The 22,320-nt window shown below is 48.9% G+C and overlaps 1 protein-coding gene across 2 annotated transcripts; it reads left to right on the top strand.

Moving 5' to 3' along the window:
- The first annotated feature begins 95 nt into the window (after positions 1 to 95).
- LOC140207771 (oxidized low-density lipoprotein receptor 1-like) lies at positions 96 to 21,830 on the top strand. Of its 2 annotated transcripts, XM_072276325.1 has the most exons (11): positions 96 to 166; positions 354 to 420; positions 1,708 to 1,839; positions 2,218 to 2,283; positions 3,755 to 3,874; positions 6,082 to 6,201; positions 7,229 to 7,345; positions 8,496 to 8,732; positions 19,173 to 19,315; positions 19,948 to 20,012; positions 21,047 to 21,830. In XM_072276325.1, the coding sequence occupies exons 3-11, from the start codon at positions 1,773 to 1,775 to the stop codon at positions 21,243 to 21,245; spliced, it is 1,134 nt and encodes a 377-aa protein (XP_072132426.1). In that variant the 5' UTR covers positions 96 to 166; positions 354 to 420; positions 1,708 to 1,772; the 3' UTR covers positions 21,246 to 21,830. The 2 variants fall into 2 exon arrangements, with proteins under 2 accessions (XP_072132426.1, XP_072132425.1); XM_072276324.1 differs by having other exon boundaries at positions 131 to 420; positions 1,623 to 1,839.
- Positions 21,831 to 22,320: the final 490 nt, after the last annotated feature.

The following is a 22,320-nucleotide window of genomic DNA, read 5'->3' as shown; positions in this document are numbered from 1 at the left end:
GAGGAGGGAGCGGGAGGAGACGTAGGGCTGTGAATAGGTGGTGAGTTTGCAGCACTGGCAGGAAGTGATGTGAAACCACACGATAATCCTGTGCACACAGAGACACAGGCAAGCTCAGAACTGAGAGATCGATATCGCGTGAAAGACAGCAGATCTGACACCAAAGGTGTGGAGGGGGCTTCACCATGCGTCTGACCCCGGGCGTGTGTGCTGGGACGGTGTGGAGGGAGTTTCACTCTGCGTTTGATCACGGGAGTGTGGGATGGAACAGTGTGGATGGATATTCAGTCCGGTGTGGATATATCTTCTGTGTATCTGACAAAGGACTCTTCCACTTTTGAATTTATTTCCAGACGCTTTGAATCTGGGTGTGAAAAATGCTGCTTCGCCACATCGCCTGCTCTGGAAAATAGGAACAAGGTACGTAGAATCTCTCTTGTCGGGTAGAAAGCGTGGGGAGAAAAAAGAGAAAGCTTCATGAGGAGGGCACTGAGATAGAAAGGCACAGGAGGGAGAGGGGTAAGAGGAAAATGGGAGAGCTGAAGAAAGGAGCGAAATTGAAGCAGGTTGGAGGCAGTCAAGGGAGAGAAATAGTAAGATAGTGAGGGAAGAGTGAGGGACGCAGAGGGAGAACATGATTGACAGGAGGTGATGGAGGGTTTTTGAGAGAGCTCCTGAACTGCGTCTGTTGGGCTGAAGTCCCTGCTATTTTTATTTCTTGCTGCGAATATAGCTCAGTCAGTGCAGCAGCAAGCTTTCAATACTTCTCTGAAACACTGACACTGACAACCCCCGGCTTATCTTCCAATGGGTGAAGAGATTCAAACCGCAGATACCGATCAGCCTGCGCTGGTTTCCTGTGACCTTCAAGATCTAAATGTCCGCTTTCTTTCATAAGTGTTACACAATCTAAAATGGCAATCTATTGCTCTGACGTATCCTCGGGGTGGGGGGGGAGGTGTGGCGCTTGCTAACTTCGGTGGGTGTTGCTGGTTTGCCCCGGGGCCGTGGTTTCCAGAGCACAGACGATCTGAAGCCCCGGCGATAAGCAGAGCAATGGGAGCGCTGACACTCAAACCAGGAATCACCTGGAGGTTGGGGTTAGCGGGAGAGGGGGCTGGTGTTCGTTGTAAATCTCTCCGACAATAAAGGCTCTGCGTGAGAGACAACATATCGCTCTGTCTCTCCCTCCCTCTTCACTCGTCATCCCCCACTCTTCCCCTTCTTCCATTGTTTTCTCTCTCCTTTCTTCTCTTCCTATATCCTTCCAACTTCCATATTCCTTCCCCTACAATCGCCCCTTCCCTGCATCTCTCCACCCTCTTCCTCCGCCCCTCCCTGTTCGTTTCTCTTTCTCCTGCTTTCCCCCTTTAGCTCGCCCTCTGTTTACTCACTCGCTACTTTAAATTCTCTCCCCATTCTCTCCCACTTCTCGCCCTCCCCTTCTTTCATTCCGCCATCCCTTTCTGACCCCTGTATCCCACGTCTCTCTTTCCGCAAAGCCCTAACCTCCCCTTACTCTGCCCTCCCTGTGTACCTCCCCATTCTCACTACTCTTCCCCCTGCCACTCTCATCGCTCCAGACCACCGCCTCTCACACCCTCAATCTCCCTCTTCCCCAGCACTTCCTCCCCTGCTCTCGGCTCCTCTCTTTATCAGCTGCTCATCTGGTGTTCGTTCCTGTCGGTCTGACTCCGCTGTCAACAGGGGCTGCCTCTGATATCGGATACATCCCCTCGCTGAGTTCAGAGACGCACGGAATCCGAGACAGCATGGAAGACAGCCAGACTTATGCGAATGTTCAGCTCGTCAAACCGGACTTACGGCTTCCATCGAGAAGTGAGTGAGGCCGTGAGGGAAGGAGGGAGTTTCAATCTCTTTCTGTCCCCTGGAGTGTGTAATGGGACGGGGTGGAGGGAGCAACACTCTTTGTCTGACAGTCGGAGCGTGTGATGGGACGGGTGGAGGGAGCGACTCTCTGTTTCTGGCTCTGGGAATGTGTAATGGGACAGTGGGGAGGGAGCTTCACTCGGTGTCTCATCCCGTGTCTGTGTGATGGGATGGTGTGGAGGGAGATTCACTCTGTTGCTGACCGCGGGAGTGGGGAATGGAACGGGGTGGAGGAAGCCTGACTCTGTGTCTGACCACGGGAGTTTGTGATAGGAGCGTGGGACGGGAGCCTCACCCTGTTTCTGACTCTCACTGTTCTTTTCCCAGCTGAACCTGATGTATCGTACGCGAAACCGGATATCAGGGGCCTCTCCGTTCCCCGGACAGATGCAGGTCAGTTTCACTTTGTTGTTTTGACTCTGTTCAGCCGATGTGTCCATTCCTGTCGAGAAATCTCGTGGCACGGGTGCAGTTGACACTAATGATTCCCTGTTTGAGAATGATTCCGAGGCAATGCGTGGGAGACGCGATGAGATACGAGCTCTGTGGGATGGTCGGTGAGGGGGGAGCGCTCTGGGAAGGGACGGGGTAAGGCAGAGCAGGAGGCGGGACGGTAGAGACGGAGGGCTGTGGAAAGTGATGAGAAGATTGCTCTGGGTGGGATTGGTGCAGAGAACGCCACGGGATTTGTGGGGTGGTGGGAGAACCGTGTGAGGGGGTTAAATTGGGGGGCACTGAGGAGGGGGCTCTGTGTGGTGGGGGGGGGGCGTGGTGCGACAGCAGGGAGTGCTGTGGCATGGCCAATAAGGAGGAAACCCCTTGGGAGGAGTGGCGAGGAGGGAGGAGAGTAGAAAGAGGCAGCGAGGAAGGGGAACTCTATAAAATGTGAACAATACTCTCCGCGTTCTAACCCTACTCTCTCATCCTTTCTACTCTCTCTCCCCTGCCTCCTTCTTTCTCCCCCCTATCTCTCACACGCTAATCCTCTCTCACCTTTTCTTCTTCTCTGGCCCACTAATTCTTTCTCTTACCTTCATTCTCTCCCCTTTCCCTACCCTTATCACTGTTTCTACCCTTCTACGCCTCCCGCTCTCTCCGTTGCCATTTCCCCTCTATCTAACTCTCTTTCCCCATTCTCCCCTTTCCCACACTCTCTTTCATATTGTCCTTCTCCACCGTCCTCGTTCTTCTCGCGCACTCTTTCCCTCACTCCGCTCACTTCGCCCCGCCACTTTTTCTCCCTCCTGTCTCAGTCTATCTCCCCGTTCACACCCTCTCGCTGTGACCCAATTTTCCGAGCAACTGCCCCCTCCACACCTTCTCACTCTCTGTATTCACCTCGTCCCTCTCTCCCCCACGCTCTCCCCTCTCTCTTTACCCTCTCCATTTAACCTGTCTCCCCTTCTGTCTCTCTCCCTTTATTTTGCACCCTTGAGCCTCCCAAGTTTCCCCTCCCTCAGTCCCCCTCTCTCACCTTCTCCTTCGCTGATGTTCTCACCCCTGCCTCTCCCCTACGCATAATCTCTCTCCCTTTTCTCCCTCCCTCTCTCTGTCTTTCCCCTTTCCGTCACCGTTCTCTCTCCCCCATTCACTCCCATCTTCTCACCCATCGCTCAAATAGCTCACTCCTCTCTGCCCAGTCCATTCATCCTTTTCATCCTCACTCTCCTGCTCTTTCTCCTCGGCTCTTTCCCCTCACTTGCACCTCTCTCTCATCTTCAATATTTACACTCAGCCCTCTCTTTCCGCACTCTATCTTCCCGCATCGCTGCTCCGTTTCTAGGACCTCACTCCTCCACCATGCTTTACTGGTCTGTCCTCCTTCTAAATTTCCCTCTCTCATTCTCTCCTCTTTCTTCCCCAGACCGTCTGACCTCCACCTACTCCGAGCTGAACATTGGGAAAGACGAACACCTCATCGATGAGGATGAGGTTCCTCCCATTGCCTCGAGTTCCGGCGAGCTGCGAGTCACTGCACGAACAGGTCAGAGTTCACAGTACCGACACTGAAGAGGTCACGTGTCATACTCACAAGTGTCCAAGTTTCTAATGCATCTGCCTCGGCCACTACCTCTGGCAGCTTGTACCACTGACTGACCGCCATCGGGGTAACAAAAGTTTGTTACTCGGCTCCTGACATTTAACACGTTTTAATTGGCTCTGCTCCATTGATTGTCCTCTTCCCAGGAAGTGACAATCTGTCATTTCATGCACTTTGTTCTCAGTCAGCTTGAATCGCGCAGATCAGGCTGCCTCACCTCCAAGGCCTTCATCCACACATCCCGCTGCATCGCTGAAGCAGCCTCCGTAATAAAGACTCCGACCCACCCAGGATAATGTTCTTACGAGACCCCCGCCCAACCCATACTCTCCCACATCGGGCGAAGATACGTAAACAAGCCTGGCCAGGCACAAAGGCAGTTTGTGCCCGCTTTTATCAGACTATACAGTGGTCCCCGATGACGGTAATGCACTCTAGACATCGCCGTCTGCTACGTCGTATCCCCTTGAATATTAATGTCTGCCTGCACTGTACTTTCTCTGTAACTGTGACAGTTTACTCTGCGCTCTGTTACTCTTTTACCTCTTTTACTCCTATGATGTGATCTGTATCTATGACATTCCACTGGGACATCTCCTCTTTGAGATATATACAATGATCTGAATACAAATGTAGATGGGTGGGTTAACACACAATAGACAATAGGTACAGGAGTCGGCCATTCATCCCTTCGAGTCAGCACTGCTATTCACTGTGATCATGGCTGATCACCCACAATCAGTACCCTTTTCCTGTCTTCTCCCCATATCCCTTGACTCTGCTACCTTTAAGAGCTCGATCTAAATCTTTCTTGAAATAATCCAGAGAATTCGCCTCCACTGCCTTCCTAGGCAGAGCGAGGACCTTTATGTCCTCGTGTCCACGTGAATGGTACCTGAGGATTGGAGGGAGGCGAATGTTTACCCGTTGTTCAAAAAAGTTAGTAGGGACAGTCCGGGTAATTATAGTCCAGTGAGCTTTCCGTCTGTCTTGGAAAAGATTCTAAGAGATTGGATCTCTGGGCGTTTAGAAAATCATGGTCTGATCAGGGACAGTCAACATGGTTTTGTTAACGGCAAGTCATGTCTATCAAGCCTTTAGAGTTCTTTGAGGAACTCTAAAAGAAATCATTTCAAGCACACCTACTGAACTCTCTCCCATCTGAACCATTCAATCTTAGAGCGTGCCGTCTATTAAAAAAAAAAAAAAAACTCCCTGTAGAGATATTGAAGCAACACTTTCAGTACGCTGCATGAACTCAGCAGGTCGGGCAGCATCAGTCAGAAACGATGAGTCGACGTTTCGGACCGGAACCCTTCGTCAGGACTGAAGAATGAAAGATGGGGAAGGATTTGAAGAATGCTTGTAGCTTCAGTTGAAAGACCAGTAACTTGAAAGACAAAGTGGTGGTGGAGGAGAAGCAGTGACTTCATAGCCCTGAATAAATGGGTGGTAGAAGAAGGAGGCGGAACCATGAGGGAGCTGGGGGACGGGGTAGAGTGAAATAAGGATAGAGGAAGGGAGGGGGAGGGAATTACCGGAAGTCGGAGAATTCTATGTTCATACCAAGGGGCTGGAGACTACCTGGACGGTATATGAGGTGTTGCTCCTCCAACCTGAGTTTAGTTTCATCATAGCGGTAGAGGAGGCCATATATGGACATATCTGAATGGAAGTGGGAAGCAGAGTTGAAGTGGGTGGCTACCGGGAGATCATAGCTGTTGTGGCGGACGGAGTGGAGGTGCTCGACGAAGTGATCCCCCAATCTGCGTCGGGTTTCACCGATGTAGATGAGGTCGCACCGGGAGTACCGGATCCAATAGTCGACCCCAACAGACTCACAAGTGAAGTGTTGTCTCACCTGGAAAGACTGTTTGGGGCCCTGAATGTTTGCAGGAGATGAGGTGTAGGGACAAGTTTGGAGGAGCAACACCTCATATACCGTCTCGGTAGTCTCCAGCCCCTTGGTATAAGCAATTCCTGCTTGTCTTCCTGCTCTTCTGCAGCAGTGACACTATCTCTGATCAACAGTCCCACCTCTTTTGCCTCTCTCCCTGTCCTTTCTGAAACATCTAAATCCTGGCACTCGAAGTAACCATTCCTCCTCCTTCTATTTCTCTGTCTCTCACATTCTCTTTCTTTCTTCCCAGACGGTGTCACATCCATCTACTCAATGCTGAACCTTCGGAAAGACGACATTCTCATCGATGATTATGAAGATCCTCCCATTACCTCGGCACCAGCCGAAATGCCAGTGACTGCACAAGGAGGTCAGAGTTCACAGTTATGACGTCACTCTGAAGTGGTCACGTGCCATACGCCCAACAATTCAAGTCCTAATGCATCGGCATCCATCACTTCCTCTGGCAGCTCGTTCCATAGACAGACCGCCGTCTGGGTAAAAACAAAATCGTCACTCGGGTCCCAGTTTAAATCTCTTTCTGCTATCATCTCAGACATGTGCGCTCCGGTCCACGGTTCCCCAAGATTAAAGAAAATTACAGTGCGCATTCACCTTCTCTGTGTACCCACGTGTTTGTATACACCCCTGTAAGGTCACCCCTGCGCTCCAAGGAATAAAGTCCCCACCTGCTTGACTTATCTCCGTAACTGAATCCCTCGAGCCCCGGCAATATCGTCGTAAATCTCCCTCTGCAATCTGTCCAGCTCATTGATATCTTTCCTATAGCAGGGCGACCAAAACTAAACACCGTACTGCAAGGGCGGCCTCACCGACGTCTTGTACAACTGTAACGTGACCCCTTAATCCTGTACTCCGTGCCCTGATTGATGAAGGCCGGGGCGTCAGACACCTTCACCGACCCCTCTACCGGTAACTTCACTCTCTGGGAACGTTGGACGTGGGGCCCTTGGTCCCACTGTTATTCAACACACGCCAGGGTTTCTCCCGAACACTGTGAACGTTGTACCCTTGTTTTCCTTTCTGAAATACGATAGCTCGCACTTATGAGAAATAAATCACATTTGCAACTGCTCTGCCCCCTTCCCCAGGTAATCGAGATCCCAGTGTAAGCGGTAACTGTCTTCACTGTTTACCTCGGCATCGACGTTAGTGTTGTGTGCAGGCTTACCAACCGCGACCAATATAATCTACCACAAATCGTCGATATAATTGATAAAGATCACTGGTCCCACCCTTGACCCCGGTGAACACCATTAGTGACGGGCTTTCTGTCTGAGAAACGAACTTCAAACGTTATGAGGAAAAGGCAAACTTAATAGGCCGAATAGCATACTTCTGCTCCTATATCTTATGGTCTTGTGCTCTCTCCACAGGTGCGCACGAACAGGAGCCGAAAGAGTACATCGGAAATAGACCGTACCGTAAGATCTACCTACTCTGCATCATTACGTGCATCCTTGCCGTGATTGTGGCCGGGCTTTCGATCCACGGTGAGCCGAACGGGGTCCGGGTGGAGTCAGACCGCAAATAAAGAGAGTGGAACAAATTGTTATTGTAAAACACTACAGTGACGCAGACACGCCCCTTACCGTAACAACACAATAACTCCTGACCATAACACAGACACACCGCTAACCGTGACAAAGACACGACCTTTACCGTAACACATTCAGGACTCATCCAGACAATCCTGTCACCGTCGCACGGACGCGAACTTCAATTCGACACAGTTGCACTCCTAACCGAGACAGGGACACGAGCCACATCGTGACACAGACATGGTCCCCTTACTGGGAACATCGACCTGACCCTGACAGTGTAACTGTTACACTCCCCTTAGGCGACACCGAAACTCACCTCACAGTGAGACCGACACGTCCTTCACCGTGACAGTTAGGCACCGCACACCAAGACACCTACACGCTCCTCAACGAGATCCGTCCAGCTCGGTATCGTGACAAAGACTCACACCAACTGCAACACCCATTACCGATACGGTGTCGGCCCTCAAAATAACTCCGACGCACCGCTCACTGAGGCACCTCACCGTGACACAGGCAAACCACTCACCGTGATACCGACACTTAATTTCACAGCGTCCCCGACCTAGTAGTCTTGGTGACATCGACACACCTCAGCGAGACACTGTCACACCGACCGTGGCCATGACATGTCTCCAAGGTCGACACGGACACACCCCTCTCTGTGAGATCGGCAGACCCAACACCATGACACAGATACTCCACCCAGCGTGACAACACCAGGTCGCTCACTCTGACATTTCCCTCGCAGTGACATCGAGACACGGTAACCCGGCACAACTCTCGCCGGGGCACAAAAACACCTATCACAGTGACACAGGCTCGTACCTCACAGCAACACGAACATGCCCCGTACGATACCGACGCGGACCCCGTTGTAACAATAACACCTTCACCGGGAAATTTATTTACCGCTCAGCGCGGCACAGACACGCACCGCAAGGTGGCGCCGACTTCTCTCACTGTGCCACCAGCACATCCATCACTGTGACACCCTTCACCGTGACACTGACACATCACTCTCTGTGACCCATTCGGTAGCGTGACGCTGACTCACGTGTCACTGTAAACGATAAATATCTTTCACCTTCTCTCTCAGTATCACAGATTCGTCAGTCTATGATCACCTCCGACCGAAACTATCGTGAATTAATTTCCCACCTGAATCTCTCCCAGAGAACCTGTCTAAAGAATCTATCTACGCTCAACTCTGATCTGATCGATCTTAGCCGAACGCACACTGATCTCCGTCACCAGTTCACTGACATGGAAACGAAATACAGATCTGTCAACGAAACCAAAGCTCAAATCTGTGAATTGTTGACCAGCAGAAGAGGTGAGGCATCATCCACTCTTTAACACGCTCCTCATGACGGTGCAGGCACAGAGAGAGGAAACGTCACTCTGTGCTTAACATAGGGAGTGTGTGAAGAGATGGTATATAGGGAGATTCACTCAGTGTCTGACTCGGTGATCGTGTGATGGGGCTGCGCGGAGGAAGTTGCACTCTATCACCGAACCCAGGAGAGTGTGGTGGGACGTTGTGGAGGTGGTTTCACTCTGTGTCTGACCACGGGATTGTGAGACGTAACATTACAGCTTCGCTCTAGGACTGACTCGGGGACTCTCAGATGGGAGGGTGTGGATCCAGCTTCACTCTATGTCTGACAGTGGGATAGTGTGATGGGACAGTGCCCACAGAGCGTCACCCAATGTCTGAATCCATGGCGTTATGGCACCGTGGAGAAAGATTCATCTGAATCCGGGACAGCGTGATGGGACGTTGCAGAGGGGGCTTCACTCTGTGCGTGATTCCGGAAGTGAGTGATGGGACGGTGCAGAGGAAGCTTCACTCTGTGCTGAATTCAGGAGTGTGTGCTGGGACGGAGCGGATGTTGCTTCACTCTGTGTCAGTCTCAATGGGATCGTAGAGAAAGAGCGTCTGTGTCTGACTCCGGGAGTGTTTGATGGGACAGTGCAGATGGACGTTTATTATATGTGACACCAGATTGTGTGATTGGATGCTGTGGAGAGATTCTGACCCCGTGAGTGTGCCATGGGAGTGTGTGGGTGGAACGTCGCTTTGTGTGAACACAGTGGGGTGTGGTGGGTCAGTTCAGGAAGAGCTTCGTTCTGTGACTCGCCAGGGAGTATGTGATGCGACGTAAGGAGGGAGAGTCACACTGTGTAAGACTCGGGATGTGGGATTGGACCATGTGGTGGGAGATTCATTCTGTCTGTGACCCCGAGACGGTGTAATGGGACGGTGTGAAGGGAACTTTACTCTGTGACTGACCACAGGAGTCTGTGATGGGACCATGTGCAGGGAGCTTCACTCTGTGTCTGACTCCCGGGAGTGTGTGACGGAACACTATGGAGGGAGAGTCACTCTATCTCTGACCCCGAGAGTGTGTGATGGGACGGTGTGGAGGGAGCTTCATTCTGTGTCTGAATCCGGGAGTGTGTGACGGGACCGTATAAGGGGGAGATTCACTCTGTGTCTGACACTTTGCTCTGTGGTGTGTTGAGAAGCTGTAGAGGGGAGAATCATTCTCAATCTGAAATTTTATGTGTGCTCAGGGAGTTTCTTTCCCTGTCTGACCGCTAGAGTGTGTGACGGTGCCACGAAGAGAGAGATTCACACTGTGTCTGACTGGACTTTGTGGAGGGAAATAAATTGTGTTCTCCGAACTAAGGTGTGTGTGTGAGGGGCGGTATGGAGGGAGCGTCACTATGTGTCTGTCCCCAAGAGTGTCTCATGAGACAGTGTGGACGGGAGCTTCATTCCACATCGGGCACCTGGAGTGTGTGATGTGTCCGTGGAGACAGAAACATAGAAACATAGAAAATAGGTGCAGGATTAGGCCATTCGGCCCTTCGAGCCTGCACCGCCATTCGGTATGATCATGGCTGATCATCCAATTCAGAACCCTGTAGCAGCCTTCCCTCCATACCCCCTAATCCCTTAGCCACAAGGGCCACATCTAACTCCCTCTTAAACATAGCCAATGAACTGGCCTCAACTGTTTCCTGTGAGAGAGAATTCCACAGATTCACCACTCTCTGTGTGAAGAAGTTTTTCCTGATCTCGGTCCTAAAAGGTTTCACCTTTATCCTTAAACTGTGACCCCTCATTTTGGACTTCCCCGACATCTGGAACAATCTTCCTGCATCTAGCCTGTCCAATCTCTTCTGAATTTTGCATGTTTCAATAAGGACCCCTTCAATCTTCCAAATTCCAGCCACTATAAGCCTAGTCGATCCAGTCTTTCATCATATGAAAGTCCTGCCATCCCACGAATCAATCTGGTGAACCTTCTTTGTACTCCCTCCATGGCAAGGATGTGTTTCCTCAGATTAGGAGACCAAAACTGCACACAATACTCCAGGGGTGGTCTCACCAAGGAATTATGCAACTGCAGTAGAAACACCCTGCTCCTGTACTCGAATCCTCTTGATGTGAATACCAGCAAATCGTTTGCCTTTTCACTGCCTGCTGTACCTGCATGCCCACTTTCAATGACTGGTGCACAATAACACTGGGGTCTCGTTGCACCTCCCGTTATCCTAATCTGCCACCATTCAGAAAATAATTGGTTTTCCTGTTCTTGCCACCAAACTGGATAAACTCACATTTATCCACATCAAATTGCATCTGCCATGAATTTGCCCACTCACCCAAACAATCCAAGTCACCGTGCATCCTCTTAGCATCCTCCTCACAGCTAACACTGCCACCCAGCTTCGTGTCATCCGCAAACTTGGAGATGTTGCATTTAATTCCCTCGACTAAGTCATTAATATATATTGTAAACAACTGGGGTCCCAGCACTGAGCCTTGCGGTACCCCATTAGTCACTGCCTGCCATTCTGAAAAACGTCTCGTTTATTCCCACTCTTTGCTTCCTGTCTGCCAACCAATTCTCTATCCACATCAATACCATACCCCCAATACCGTGTTCTTTAAGTTTGCACACTAATCTCCTGTGTGGGACCTTGTCAAAAGCCTTTTGAAAATCCAAATATACCACATCCACTGTTTCTCCCCTATCCACTCTACTAGTTATATCCTCAAAAAATTCTATGCGATTCGTCAGACATGATTTTCCTTTCACAAATCCATGCTGACTTTTTCCGATGATTTCACCGCTTTCCAAATCTGCTGTTATCACATCTTTGATAACTGACTCTAGCATTTTCCCCACCACCGATGTCAGGCTAACCGGTCTATTATACCCCGGTTTCTCTCTCACTTTTTTTTTTTTTAAGCGGGGTTAAGTTAGCCACCCTCCAATCCTCAGGAACTGATCCAGAATCTAAAGAGTTTTGAAGAATTATCACGAATGCATCCACTATTTCTTGGGCTACTTCTTGGTGCACTCTGGAATGCAGACCATCTCGCCCTGGGGATTTATCTGCCTATAATCCCTTCAATTTATCCAACACCACTTCCCTACTAACATCTATTTTCCCTCAGTTCCTCCATCTCACTGAACCCTCGGTCCACTAATATTTCCGGAAGATTATTTATGTCCTCCTTAGTGAAGACAGAACCAAGGTAGTTATTCAATTGGTCTGCCGTGTCCTGGTTCCGCATGAACAATTCACCAGTTTCTGACTCTAAGAACTGCATTTGTCTTATCCAATTATTTTTTTTTTCTTTTTACATATCTATAAAAGCTTTTGAGGTCAGTTATTATGTTCTCTGCAATCTTTCTCTCATCAGCTTTTTTTGCCTTTCCTAATTAAGTCATTTGTCCACCTCTGCCGGACTCTGAATTTCTCCCAGTCCTCAGGTGTGCCGCTTTTTTCTGGCTAATTTGTATATTTCTTCTTTGGAATTGATACCATCCCTAATTTTCCCTGTCAGCCAGAGGTGCACTACCTTCCCTGGTCTATTCTTGTGCCAAACTGGGATGAACAAATGTTGTAGTTCATCCATGCGATCTTTGAATGCTTGCCGTTGGATATCCTCCGTCAACCCTTTAATTATCATTTGCCAGTCTATCTTCGCTAATTCACGTTTCATACCTTCAAAGTTACCCTTAATTTCAGAACCTTTGTTTCTGAATTAAATATGTCACTCTCCATCTTCATGAAGAAATCCACTATATTATGATCACCCTTACGCATGGGCCCAGCAGAACAAGATTGCTACCTAACCCTTCCTCATTACTCAGTGCCCGGTCTAGAATGATCTGCTCTCTAGTTGGTTCCTGGACATGTTGATTCAGAAAACCATCGGGCATACATTCCAAGAAATCCTCTTCGTCAGCACACTAACCAATTTGGTTCACCCAATCTATATGTAGATTCAAGTCACCCATTATAACTGCTGTTCCTTTATTGCACGCATTTCTAATTTTCTGTTTAATGCCATCTCTAACCTCATTACTACAGTTAGGTGGCCTGTACACAACTCCCACCAGCGTTCTCTGTCCCTTAGTGTTATGCAGCTTTACCCGTATCGATTCCACATCCTCCCGGCTTATGTCCTTCCTTTCTAATGCGTTAATCTCCTCTCTAACCAGCAATGCTACCCGACCTCATTAATTGTCATGTCTATCCCTCTTGAATATTGAATATCCCTGAATGTTGAGCTCCCATCCTTGGTCACACAGGAGCCATGTCTCTGTGATCCCAACTACAGCATATTCATTAATAACTATGTGCACATTCAATTCAGCCACCTTGTTACGAATGTTCCTTGCATTGACACACAAAGCCTTCAGGCTTGCTTTTACAACACTCTTAGCCCCGATACAATTATGTTGAAAAGTGGTCCTTTTTGATTTTTACCCTGAATTTGCCGGCCTGCCGCTTTTGCGTTTCACCTCACTACTTGTTGCTCTACCCTCATTTTACACCCCTCTGTCTCTCTGCACTTGTTCCCATTCCCCTGCCACATTAGTTTAAATCCTTCTTAACAATAGTAGCGAACGCTCTCCTTAGGACATTGGTTCCAGTCTAGCCCAGGTGCAGACCGTCCTGTTTGTACCCGTGTCAACTCCTCTAGAACAGGTTCAAATGCCCCAGAAAATTGAATCCCTCCCCGTTGCACGATTTTCAACCCACGTATTTATCTGATATATCCTGCTATTTCTACTCTGAGTGTCACGTGGCACTGCTCCTAATCCAGAGATTATTACCCTCGTGGTCCTGCTTTTTAGTTTATCTCCTAACTCCCTAAATTCACCTTCTAGGACTTCATCCCGTTATTTTACCTCTTTCCTTGGTACTCATGTGCACCACCACCACTGGCTGTTCACCCTCCCACTCCAAAATGTCCTGCAGCCACTGAGAGACATCCTTGACCCCTGCACCAGGGAGGCAACATACCCTCCTGGAGTCTCGTTTGCTCCCGCAGAAACGCCTATCTATTCCCCTTACAATCGAGTCCCCTATAACTATAGCTCTCCCACTCATTTTCCTTCACCTCCTGTGCAGCAGAGCCACCCATGGTGCCATGAACTCGGCTGCTGCTAACTCCCCCTGATGAGACATCTCTCCCAACAGTATCCAAAACAGTATATTTGTTTAGGAGGGAGATGACCTCAGGGAACTCCTGCACTACCTGCCTACTGCTACGCTGTCTAGCGGCCACCCATTCCCTTTCTGTCTGTGTAGCCTTTACTTGCGGTGTGACCAACTCACTGAACGTGCTATTCACGACTTCCTCAGCAACGCGGATGCTCCAGTATAAATCTAATCGCAGCTCCAGCCGTTCAATGCGGTCTGCCAGAATCCGCAGCTGGACACATTTCCTGCACACATAGTCGTCAGGGACACTGGAAGTGCCTGATTTCGCACATGCAGGTGAACAAACCATGGGGCCGATCTGAGCTGTCATGACCTACCCAATACGCTACAGCCTCGCCGCCTTCCTTGCTCCAAATAAAATACCGCTGCATACCGTTCTACTTTTAAAGGAACTTACCCTGCCTTACCTCACTTGGAGTGTAGCTCGCCTTCAGCACGGTGTCGAGGGAGCTTCACTCTGTGTCTGATTCGGGGAAAGTGTGATGAGACGATGGTGAAGGAGCCTTACACCATTTCTGGGCAAGAGAGTGGGCAAGAGCTTTCTTCATGTCTTTCTTCGGCTGTCGGTAGTCGGATGGTGCTGAAGGAGCTACACCGTACCACTTCCCTGCGGTGTGCGAATGGAAACTGTGAGGCTAGCTTAACTCTGTGCCTCATCCTTCTGTTTTATGGTAGAAGGGTGTGGAGAAAACGTCACTCTGTGTTTGACCCCGGGAATGTGTGATGGGACGGCGTGGAGGGAGCTTCATTCTATGTCTGACCCCAGGATTTTGTACAGGGATCTTTGCTGGGTTTTTGAAATCTGTATTCGGTGACGGGACGGTGTGAAAGAAGCATCACGCGATGCCTGACTCTGTGAGACCGTGATGGAACGGTGCTGAGGGGAGTTTCATTCCCTGTCTGTTCCCGTGTGTGTGATGAGCTTTGCTGAGGTATTTTCATTCTGTGTCTGTTCCCGGGTGTGTGATGGGACGGTGCTGATGGAGCTTCACTCTGTGTTTGTCCGCAAGAGCGTGTGATGCGACAGTGGACTATTCAGAGGAAGCTTCATTTTCTGGCTGACCACGGGAGGGTTTGATGGAATGGTGTGGAGGGAATTTCACTCTGTGCCCGACCCCGGGAGTGTGGGATGGGACGTGTGGAGGGAGCTTCATACAGTGTCTGACCCCGGGAGCGTGTGACGGCATGGTGCGGAGGGAGTTTCACACTGCAGTGGCATGCAACCATTTGGGATTCCCTGATCAAAATTTCTTTTACTGTGAATAGCTAAACGAGTAAAAGATGAACTGATTTCCAAAAAACATAAAGTTAAAGATGACAGTTTTCTTTAATATTTTAGGCAAGAGAACTTTTTTATTTCCATCTTTTACGTTCCAAAATAGCAAACAATGAAAAGGCATGAAGAAAAAATATGGACACCCTGCATGTCAGTACTTAGTAACACAACCTTTGGGAAGAATCACAGCTTGTAGAAACCATAAAAACATTACAGCACAGAAACAGGCCTTCTGGCTATTCTTGGCTGTGCCAAATCATTTTTGGTGTGGTCCCACTAACCTGCGCCTGGACCATATCCCTCAATACACCTCACCTCTCATCATTGTACCTGTGCAAGATTTGCTTCAATGTTAAATATGAGCCCGCATTTACCACTTTATCTGGCTGCTCATTCCGCACTCCTACCTCTCTATGAGTGAAGAAGCCACCGACCCCTAATATTCTCTTTGAAATTTCCCCCCTTCACCCTTAACTCATGTCTTCTCTATTTTATTTTTTTTTATCTCCCCTTGCCTCTGTAGAAAAAAAGAGCATGTTTGCATTCACCCAACCTATACCCATCATAACCCGTCATAATTAAGATACATGGATATATATACACCCCAATTGTATGCACCTCTATCAAATCCCCCCTCATTCTTCTACGCTCCAGGAAATCAAGTTCTGCCCTTTACAACCTCTCTCTGTGACTGAGTTTCTCAAGTCCCCGCAACATCCTTGTAAACCTTCTCTGCATATTGGAACCATGTTAATATCCTTTCTGTAATTAGGTGAGCAAAACAGCAAACAATACTCCAAATTCGGCCTCACCAATGTCTTGTACAACCGCTCCATAGCATTCCAATCCTCTGTCAATACTTTGATTTATAACACGATGTTCCAGAAGCTGTCTTTACGACACGATCTGCCTGTGACGCCCTTTTAGAGAATTTTGCATCTGTGTTCTCAGACCCCTTCTGTTCTACCGCACTCCTCAGTGCCCAACCATTTACCTTCTATCTTCTACCTTGGTGTGTCCTTCCAAAGTGTAATACCTCACACTTATCTGTATTAACCTCCATTTGCCATTTTTCAGCCCATTTTCCAGCTGGTCAAAATCCCTCTGCAAGCTTGGAAAAGCTTCGTCACTGTCCACTACTCCTCCATCCTTGGTATGATCAGCAAATTTGCTGATCCAACATATCACATTATCATCCAGCCATTGATACAGATGACAAATAAAAATGGACCCAGCACTGATCCCTGTGGCACACCACCAGTCACAGGCCTCCACTCAGAGAAGCAATCCTCCACTACCACCCTCTGGTTTCTCTCATTGAAGCAACGTCTAATCCATTTTACTGCCTCTGCATGTATAGCTAGCGACTGACTCTTCCTGACTAACGTCCCATGCGGGACCTTGTCAAAGGCCTTACTGAAATCCATATAGACAACATCCACTGCGTTTCCTACATCCACCCTCCTGGTAACCTCCTCGAAAAACTCTAATAGATTTGTTAAACATGACGTTCCACGCACAAACCCATGTTGACTCTCCCTAATAAGTCCCTGTCTATCCAAATACTTGTAGATCCTGTCTCTTAGACCTCTTTCCAATAATTTATCTCCTAATGATGTCAAAACTAACAGCCTATAATTTCCGGGATTACTTTCTGAGCCTCGATTAAACTAGGGAACAGCATGAGCTATCCTCCAATCCTCCGGCACTTCACCTGTGGATAACGACATTTTAAATATATCCGACAGGGCCCCTGCAATTACAACACTACTCTCATTTAAGGTCCGAGGGAATACCCTGTCAGGCTCTGGGGATATATACCTCAAGATTGCAAGCACCTCTTCCTCTTGAATTTGTATCGGTTCCGTGGCCTCATTTGTTGTTTGCCCGATTTCTATTGACTCCATGCCAGTTTCCTTAGTACATAACGACACACAAAAAGAATAAAATAAAATAAAATAAAATCTCCCCTATTTCGTCTGGTGTCATACATAGCCGACCACTCTGATCTTCATTAGGACCAATTTTATCCCTTACTATCCTCTTGCTCTTAATAAACCTGCGGAAATTCTTCGGATTATCCTTCACCTTGACTGTCAAAGCAACCCCGCCTTCCTCTAGCCCTCCCGATTTCTTTGTTAAGTACTTTTTCACTTGTTTATATTACTCAAGCACCTTATTTACTCCCTGTTTCCTATACATGTAAAACATCTTCTCTCCTTCTTTATCAGTGTTCCAATATTCCTCGAGAACCTAGCTTCCTTACTCTTACTCACTTTTCCTTTAATCCTTACAGGGAAATTCAACTCTGCACTCTCAAAATGTCACCTTTGAAGGCCTCTCACGTATCAATCATATCCTTGCCAGCGAACAACCTGTCCCATCCACGCTTTTTAGATCCTTTCTCATTTCTTCAAATTTGGCCTTTTTCCAGTTTAGAACCCTAACCCGAGGACCAGAGGTATCTTTATCCTTGGTCAAATTGAAACTAATAGTGTTATGAACAGTGGAATCAAAGTGTTCCCCTACACACACTTCCGTCACCTGTACTAACTCGTTTCCAAATAGGAGATCTAATATTATATCGTCTCTGGTTGGTAGCTCTAAATATTGATTTAGAAAACCTTTCTGAACGCATTTTACAAGCTCTAACCCGTCTAGACCTTTAATAGTATGGTACTCACAATCAGTATGTGGAAAACTAAAATCCCCTACTATCACAACTTCATGTTTATTGCAGTTGTCTGCTATCTCTTTGGAGATTTGCTCCTCCCATTCTCGCTGACTATTGGGTGGTTTGTAATACAACCCCATTAATATGGTCATACTTTTCCTGTCTTTCAGCTCCACCCATAAGGCCTCGGAAGACAAGCCCTCTGATCTGTCCTGACTGAGCACTGCTGTGAGATTTTCCCTGACCAGCAATGCCACACCCGCTTCCCTTCATTCCTCTGCCTCTATCACGTCTGAAACATCGGAACGCTGGAACATTAAGCTGCCAGTCCTGCCCGTGCTGTAGCCAAGTTTCACTAATTGATATTATGTCGTAATTTCATGTGTCAATCCACGCCCTCAGCTCGTCAGCCTTCCCCAGGATACTTCTCGCTTTGAAATAGAGAACACATCAGATGATTATTACAACCACACATAACCCTTCTGTTTGTGACTTTCCATGAACTTTTAACACCAATTATTTTCACCCCCGCTCCGCTATCTGCTCTGGCACTCTGGTTACCATCCCCATCCCCCTGCAGATTTAGTTTAAACCCTCCACAATAGTACAGACAAATTTCCCAGCAAGAATATTGGCTCCCCTGTAGTTCGGGTGTAACCCGTCTCTCTTGTACAGGTCACAGCTGCCGCAGAAAAGGTGCCAAAGATCCTGAAATCTGAAACTCTGCCCCCTACACCAGTTCTCAGCCACGTGTCCATCCGCCAGAGCATCCTATTCTTACCGTCACTGGCACGTGGCACAGGTGGCAATCCTGAGATTACCACCCACCCTGGAGGTCCTGCTTTTTAACTTCCGACCAAGGTCTCTATACTCACTCTTCAGGACCTGCTCCGTTGGGAGGGACGTGTAGACTAGGGAGTCGCCGAAGGAACGATCCCTTCGGAAAGCGGAGAGGAGTAGAGAGTGAAAGATGTGTTTCCTGGTGGGTCCTGTTGAATTTGGCTGAAGTTGCGGAGGATAAGGTGCTGGATCCGGAGTCTGGTGGGGTGGACGGTGAAGACAAGGGGTTCTCTGTCCCTGTTGTGGTGACGGGAGGATGGGGTGAGGGCTGAAGTCCGGGAATGCAGGAGCTGCGGGTGAGGGCATCATTGATGACGGTCGAAGGGTCTGATCCCGTGTGGTGTTAGATGGGACGGAATGGAGGGAGATTCACTCTATCTCTCACCCCGATGTGCGTGATTGGACGGTGTGCAGTGATATTCACTACTCCTTATTCCTATTTCCAGAGCATACGTGTTCCAAGGACTGGATCACAAATAAAGACCGGTGTTATTTCGTATCCACGTCTGAAACATTTTTCCCAACAGCGATGCAAGAATGTTCAAACCGTGATGCAAGGCTGCTTGAAATCAATTCAAGAGATGAAGCGGTATGTGTCACATCACAAGAAGATCTCACAAGAATCATCAGACACTTCCGGGGTGACACACAGAGTGACACCCATACTACACTCCCAGGACACATTCTCGGGTTCAGACATAGAGTTATCTCCCTCCACACCGCCCCATCACACCCCCGGGTTCAACCACAGAGTTACTCCCAGAATACACTCTTAGTACACATTCTCGGGGTCAGACACAGAGTTAAGCTCCCTCCACACTGTCCCATCACACACTCCCGGATTCGAACACAGAGTGAATGTTCCTACACAGCGCCCCATGACACATTCATGGATATGGCACATAGTGAATCTCCCTCCACACCGTCCCATCACACACTCCCGGGGTCAGACACAGAGTGAATCTCCCTCCACACCGTCCCAACACTCCCCCGGGTTCAGCCACGGAGTTACTCCCACAGTACACTCCTAGCACACTTGCTCGGGGTCAGACACAGAGTGAATCTTCCTACACACCGCCCCATGATACATTCACAGGATATGGCAAACAGTGAAGCTCCCTCCACACCGTCCAATCACAGGTTCATGTTGTAATCAACTGAGAGAAACTCCGTACATACTTTTCGATTCTTGGCATTAATCAAATAAATTTAATTTCACAGAGCTTTGTATCCGACAAACTTGTGTACCGAAACAGTGCATACTGGATTGGAAAATGCGAAGACGGGTGAGATTTGGATTACTCTGTGGTGTGAGAGTTGGGTATTGACATAACCCTGACGGGAGAAAGTGGGATTAGTTTACGCTGAAACTATACATGGTTCTCAGGAGAGTGTGGTACAATGAGGACATTTTAAGTCCGACACGTGTCTGTCGGGGAATGTCCGGGCAGTGGGGATAATTCGGAAACTGCCTGGGGGCAGTGTGGAGAGCTCAGGACACAGGAATTATCTCATTTTTTGTACTGACGCATATCGGTGAGGAAAGCGCAGTGGAGTGGGATTATTTTGGAGATAGTCGCCGGGCTGTGAGGAGAGGGATTAACAGCGGCATTTGTTTGGTGAATGACATAGATCTGAGGGGCGAGAGTAGGACAACTGGATTAGTTTGGAGGCCGATACAGGGCGCTAATGGGACTGGTTTGCAAACTCACGTACGGATGTGGGAGAGAGGGTGCCAGTTGTACAAGTCTGGGAGCGGACCAGAGTTTATGGTGAGTGCGCCGTGTACTGCGATATGTTCGGAGACTGACACGATGCTCTGGGTATAGTGAGGGGAAACAGGATTATTCTGGGACCGACACAGGGATGATGCAAGAGTGTGGACGAGAGGGATTCATCTCGGGACAGCCATAAGTCTGTGGGGAGACGGTGGGACAGTGGGGTTTGTACGGGGAATGAAAGAGATCTGAAGGGAGAGCGTGGTCCTGTTCGATTTGTATGGGGACTGGCAGAAGACTGTGGCGAGAAAGCGGTACGGTGCGATTAGTTTGGGGAGACATGGGTCTGTGGGGTGACATTCGGTCTGCACGATTAGTTTGGGAACTGACACAGGATTGTGGGGAGACATTTGGACCATTGTATTTGTCTGGGTACTGGCACGGAGCTGTGGGGAGAGAGTGGATGAGTGGGATCAGCTTGGGGACTGGCACAGGCTGTTAGGAGAGATTGATTTCATGGGCTTAGCTTGTAGACTGTCTCGCCTCGGGTTCTCTGCTGGAGCTGCTTTGTCTCTGTTAAAATTGTTAACCGTCTTGGACAGGAATGTAGACTGGGATCTTCTGTACAAGGTGTCCTCGGGGACGTCAGACTGCAGAGACTGCCACTCGTACCCAGCGAAGGGTTCTTGCAATCATGCTCGGCGTTTCATCTGCGAGAAGTCGGCAGTTTTGTTCCCGCATATTCCTGAACATACTCAGGATCTCTGTCAACATGCAGTGGAGGCGACAGAAATCAAGTGACCAACTGACCAACTCCCCTCTTCCCGTTCTATCTGAACCCTCCGTCTCCCTGATCTCTCTCTCACTCTCTCTCTCTCTCTCTCTCTCTCTCTCTCTCTCTCTCTCTTTCTCTTTTTCACCCACTATCAACTTAATCGTGTGCCGTCTGTGCCAGTGGGGTCGATTTGAATCAAGTATCTACCCCTCTACTTCCCAATTCTCTCTTCGTCAACTATCACGCCTCCATCCTCTCAAACTCCCTGCTCACGCTCTCTACCTCTTCGTCCTACTAGATTCTCCCCACCACACACCAACAGATGTCAGTCCCCTTCGATCCCCTGCGTTCTCGCCATTCCAACCCCGTCCCACACTTCTCCACTCCCTCTACCTTTCCGTGCACCCTCTTTTGCCTCGCCCTTTCTCCGCTCGCTCTTTCTGCTCTTCCTCTGCCAACTCTCTCTCACTTTCTCCCCACCCCTACAGCTCTCTCTCCCTTCCGTCCCCGTCCTCTCAAAACCCTCCGTCTCCCTCAGTGCCCTACCTGGTAAAGACCAGCGTGACAGGTGTCCTGTCCACCAGTATCGGATGTTTTCCACCGGAATCGCAATTTGATTTATTATCTGAAAAAAAATTGCAGACTGGATTATGTTCTTTGGCAGCATCTCTATCCCACAATGATGCACAATTAATGTAAATTACAAATTTTAATAAACACAGCAAAAATGTTCTTGCGTTCAAAGATGGGACGGCGCAGGGGCAGAAGCTGGTTCCTGGATGTTGTGCGTGGGTGTTTACACTCATGTGACTCCTCCCCGATGGTAATAACGAGCAGACAGTTTCCCCGAGTGGGGAGGGTCCTCAGTGATGGACGGCGCCTTCTCGAGGCATCGCCTCTTTTAAATGTCCTCGATGGTAGGGAGGGATGTGCCCGTCGGACTGGAGTAAGTCAGGCAGTTCTGACGTGCGCGACAGGGAGATCTGTCTTGTCTTGTCCTCGCTTTCGTGGGGTAAGTGAGGCATTCTGCCGTTGCCATGCGTGGGGGGCGGGGTGGGGTGTTGTTTTCCGGTCTTGTCTTGTCTTGGCTTTGCCTCTGTT

Source organism: Mobula birostris, chromosome 13 (assembly GCF_030028105.1).
Source record: "Mobula birostris isolate sMobBir1 chromosome 13, sMobBir1.hap1, whole genome shotgun sequence".
NCBI lineage: Eukaryota > Metazoa > Chordata > Chondrichthyes > Myliobatiformes > Myliobatidae > Mobula > Mobula birostris.
Note: the sequence above shows the minus strand (reverse complement) of the source record. Positions and strands in the feature narration are given on the sequence as shown.

Bases quoted from the DNA above. Each gene is read 5' to 3' on its own strand.
- LOC140207771 (XM_072276324.1), top strand. From the start codon at position 277: ATGGATATTCAGTCCGGTGTGGATATATCTTCTGTGTATCTGACAAAG. The intron at 1,840-2,217 runs GTGAGTGAGGCC...TTCTTTTCCCAG, and splicing joins CTTACGGCTTCCATCGAGAA to CTGAACCTGATGTATCGTAC. The intron at 6,202-7,228 runs GTCAGAGTTCAC...CTCTCTCCACAG, and splicing joins GCCAGTGACTGCACAAGGAG to GTGCGCACGAACAGGAGCCG.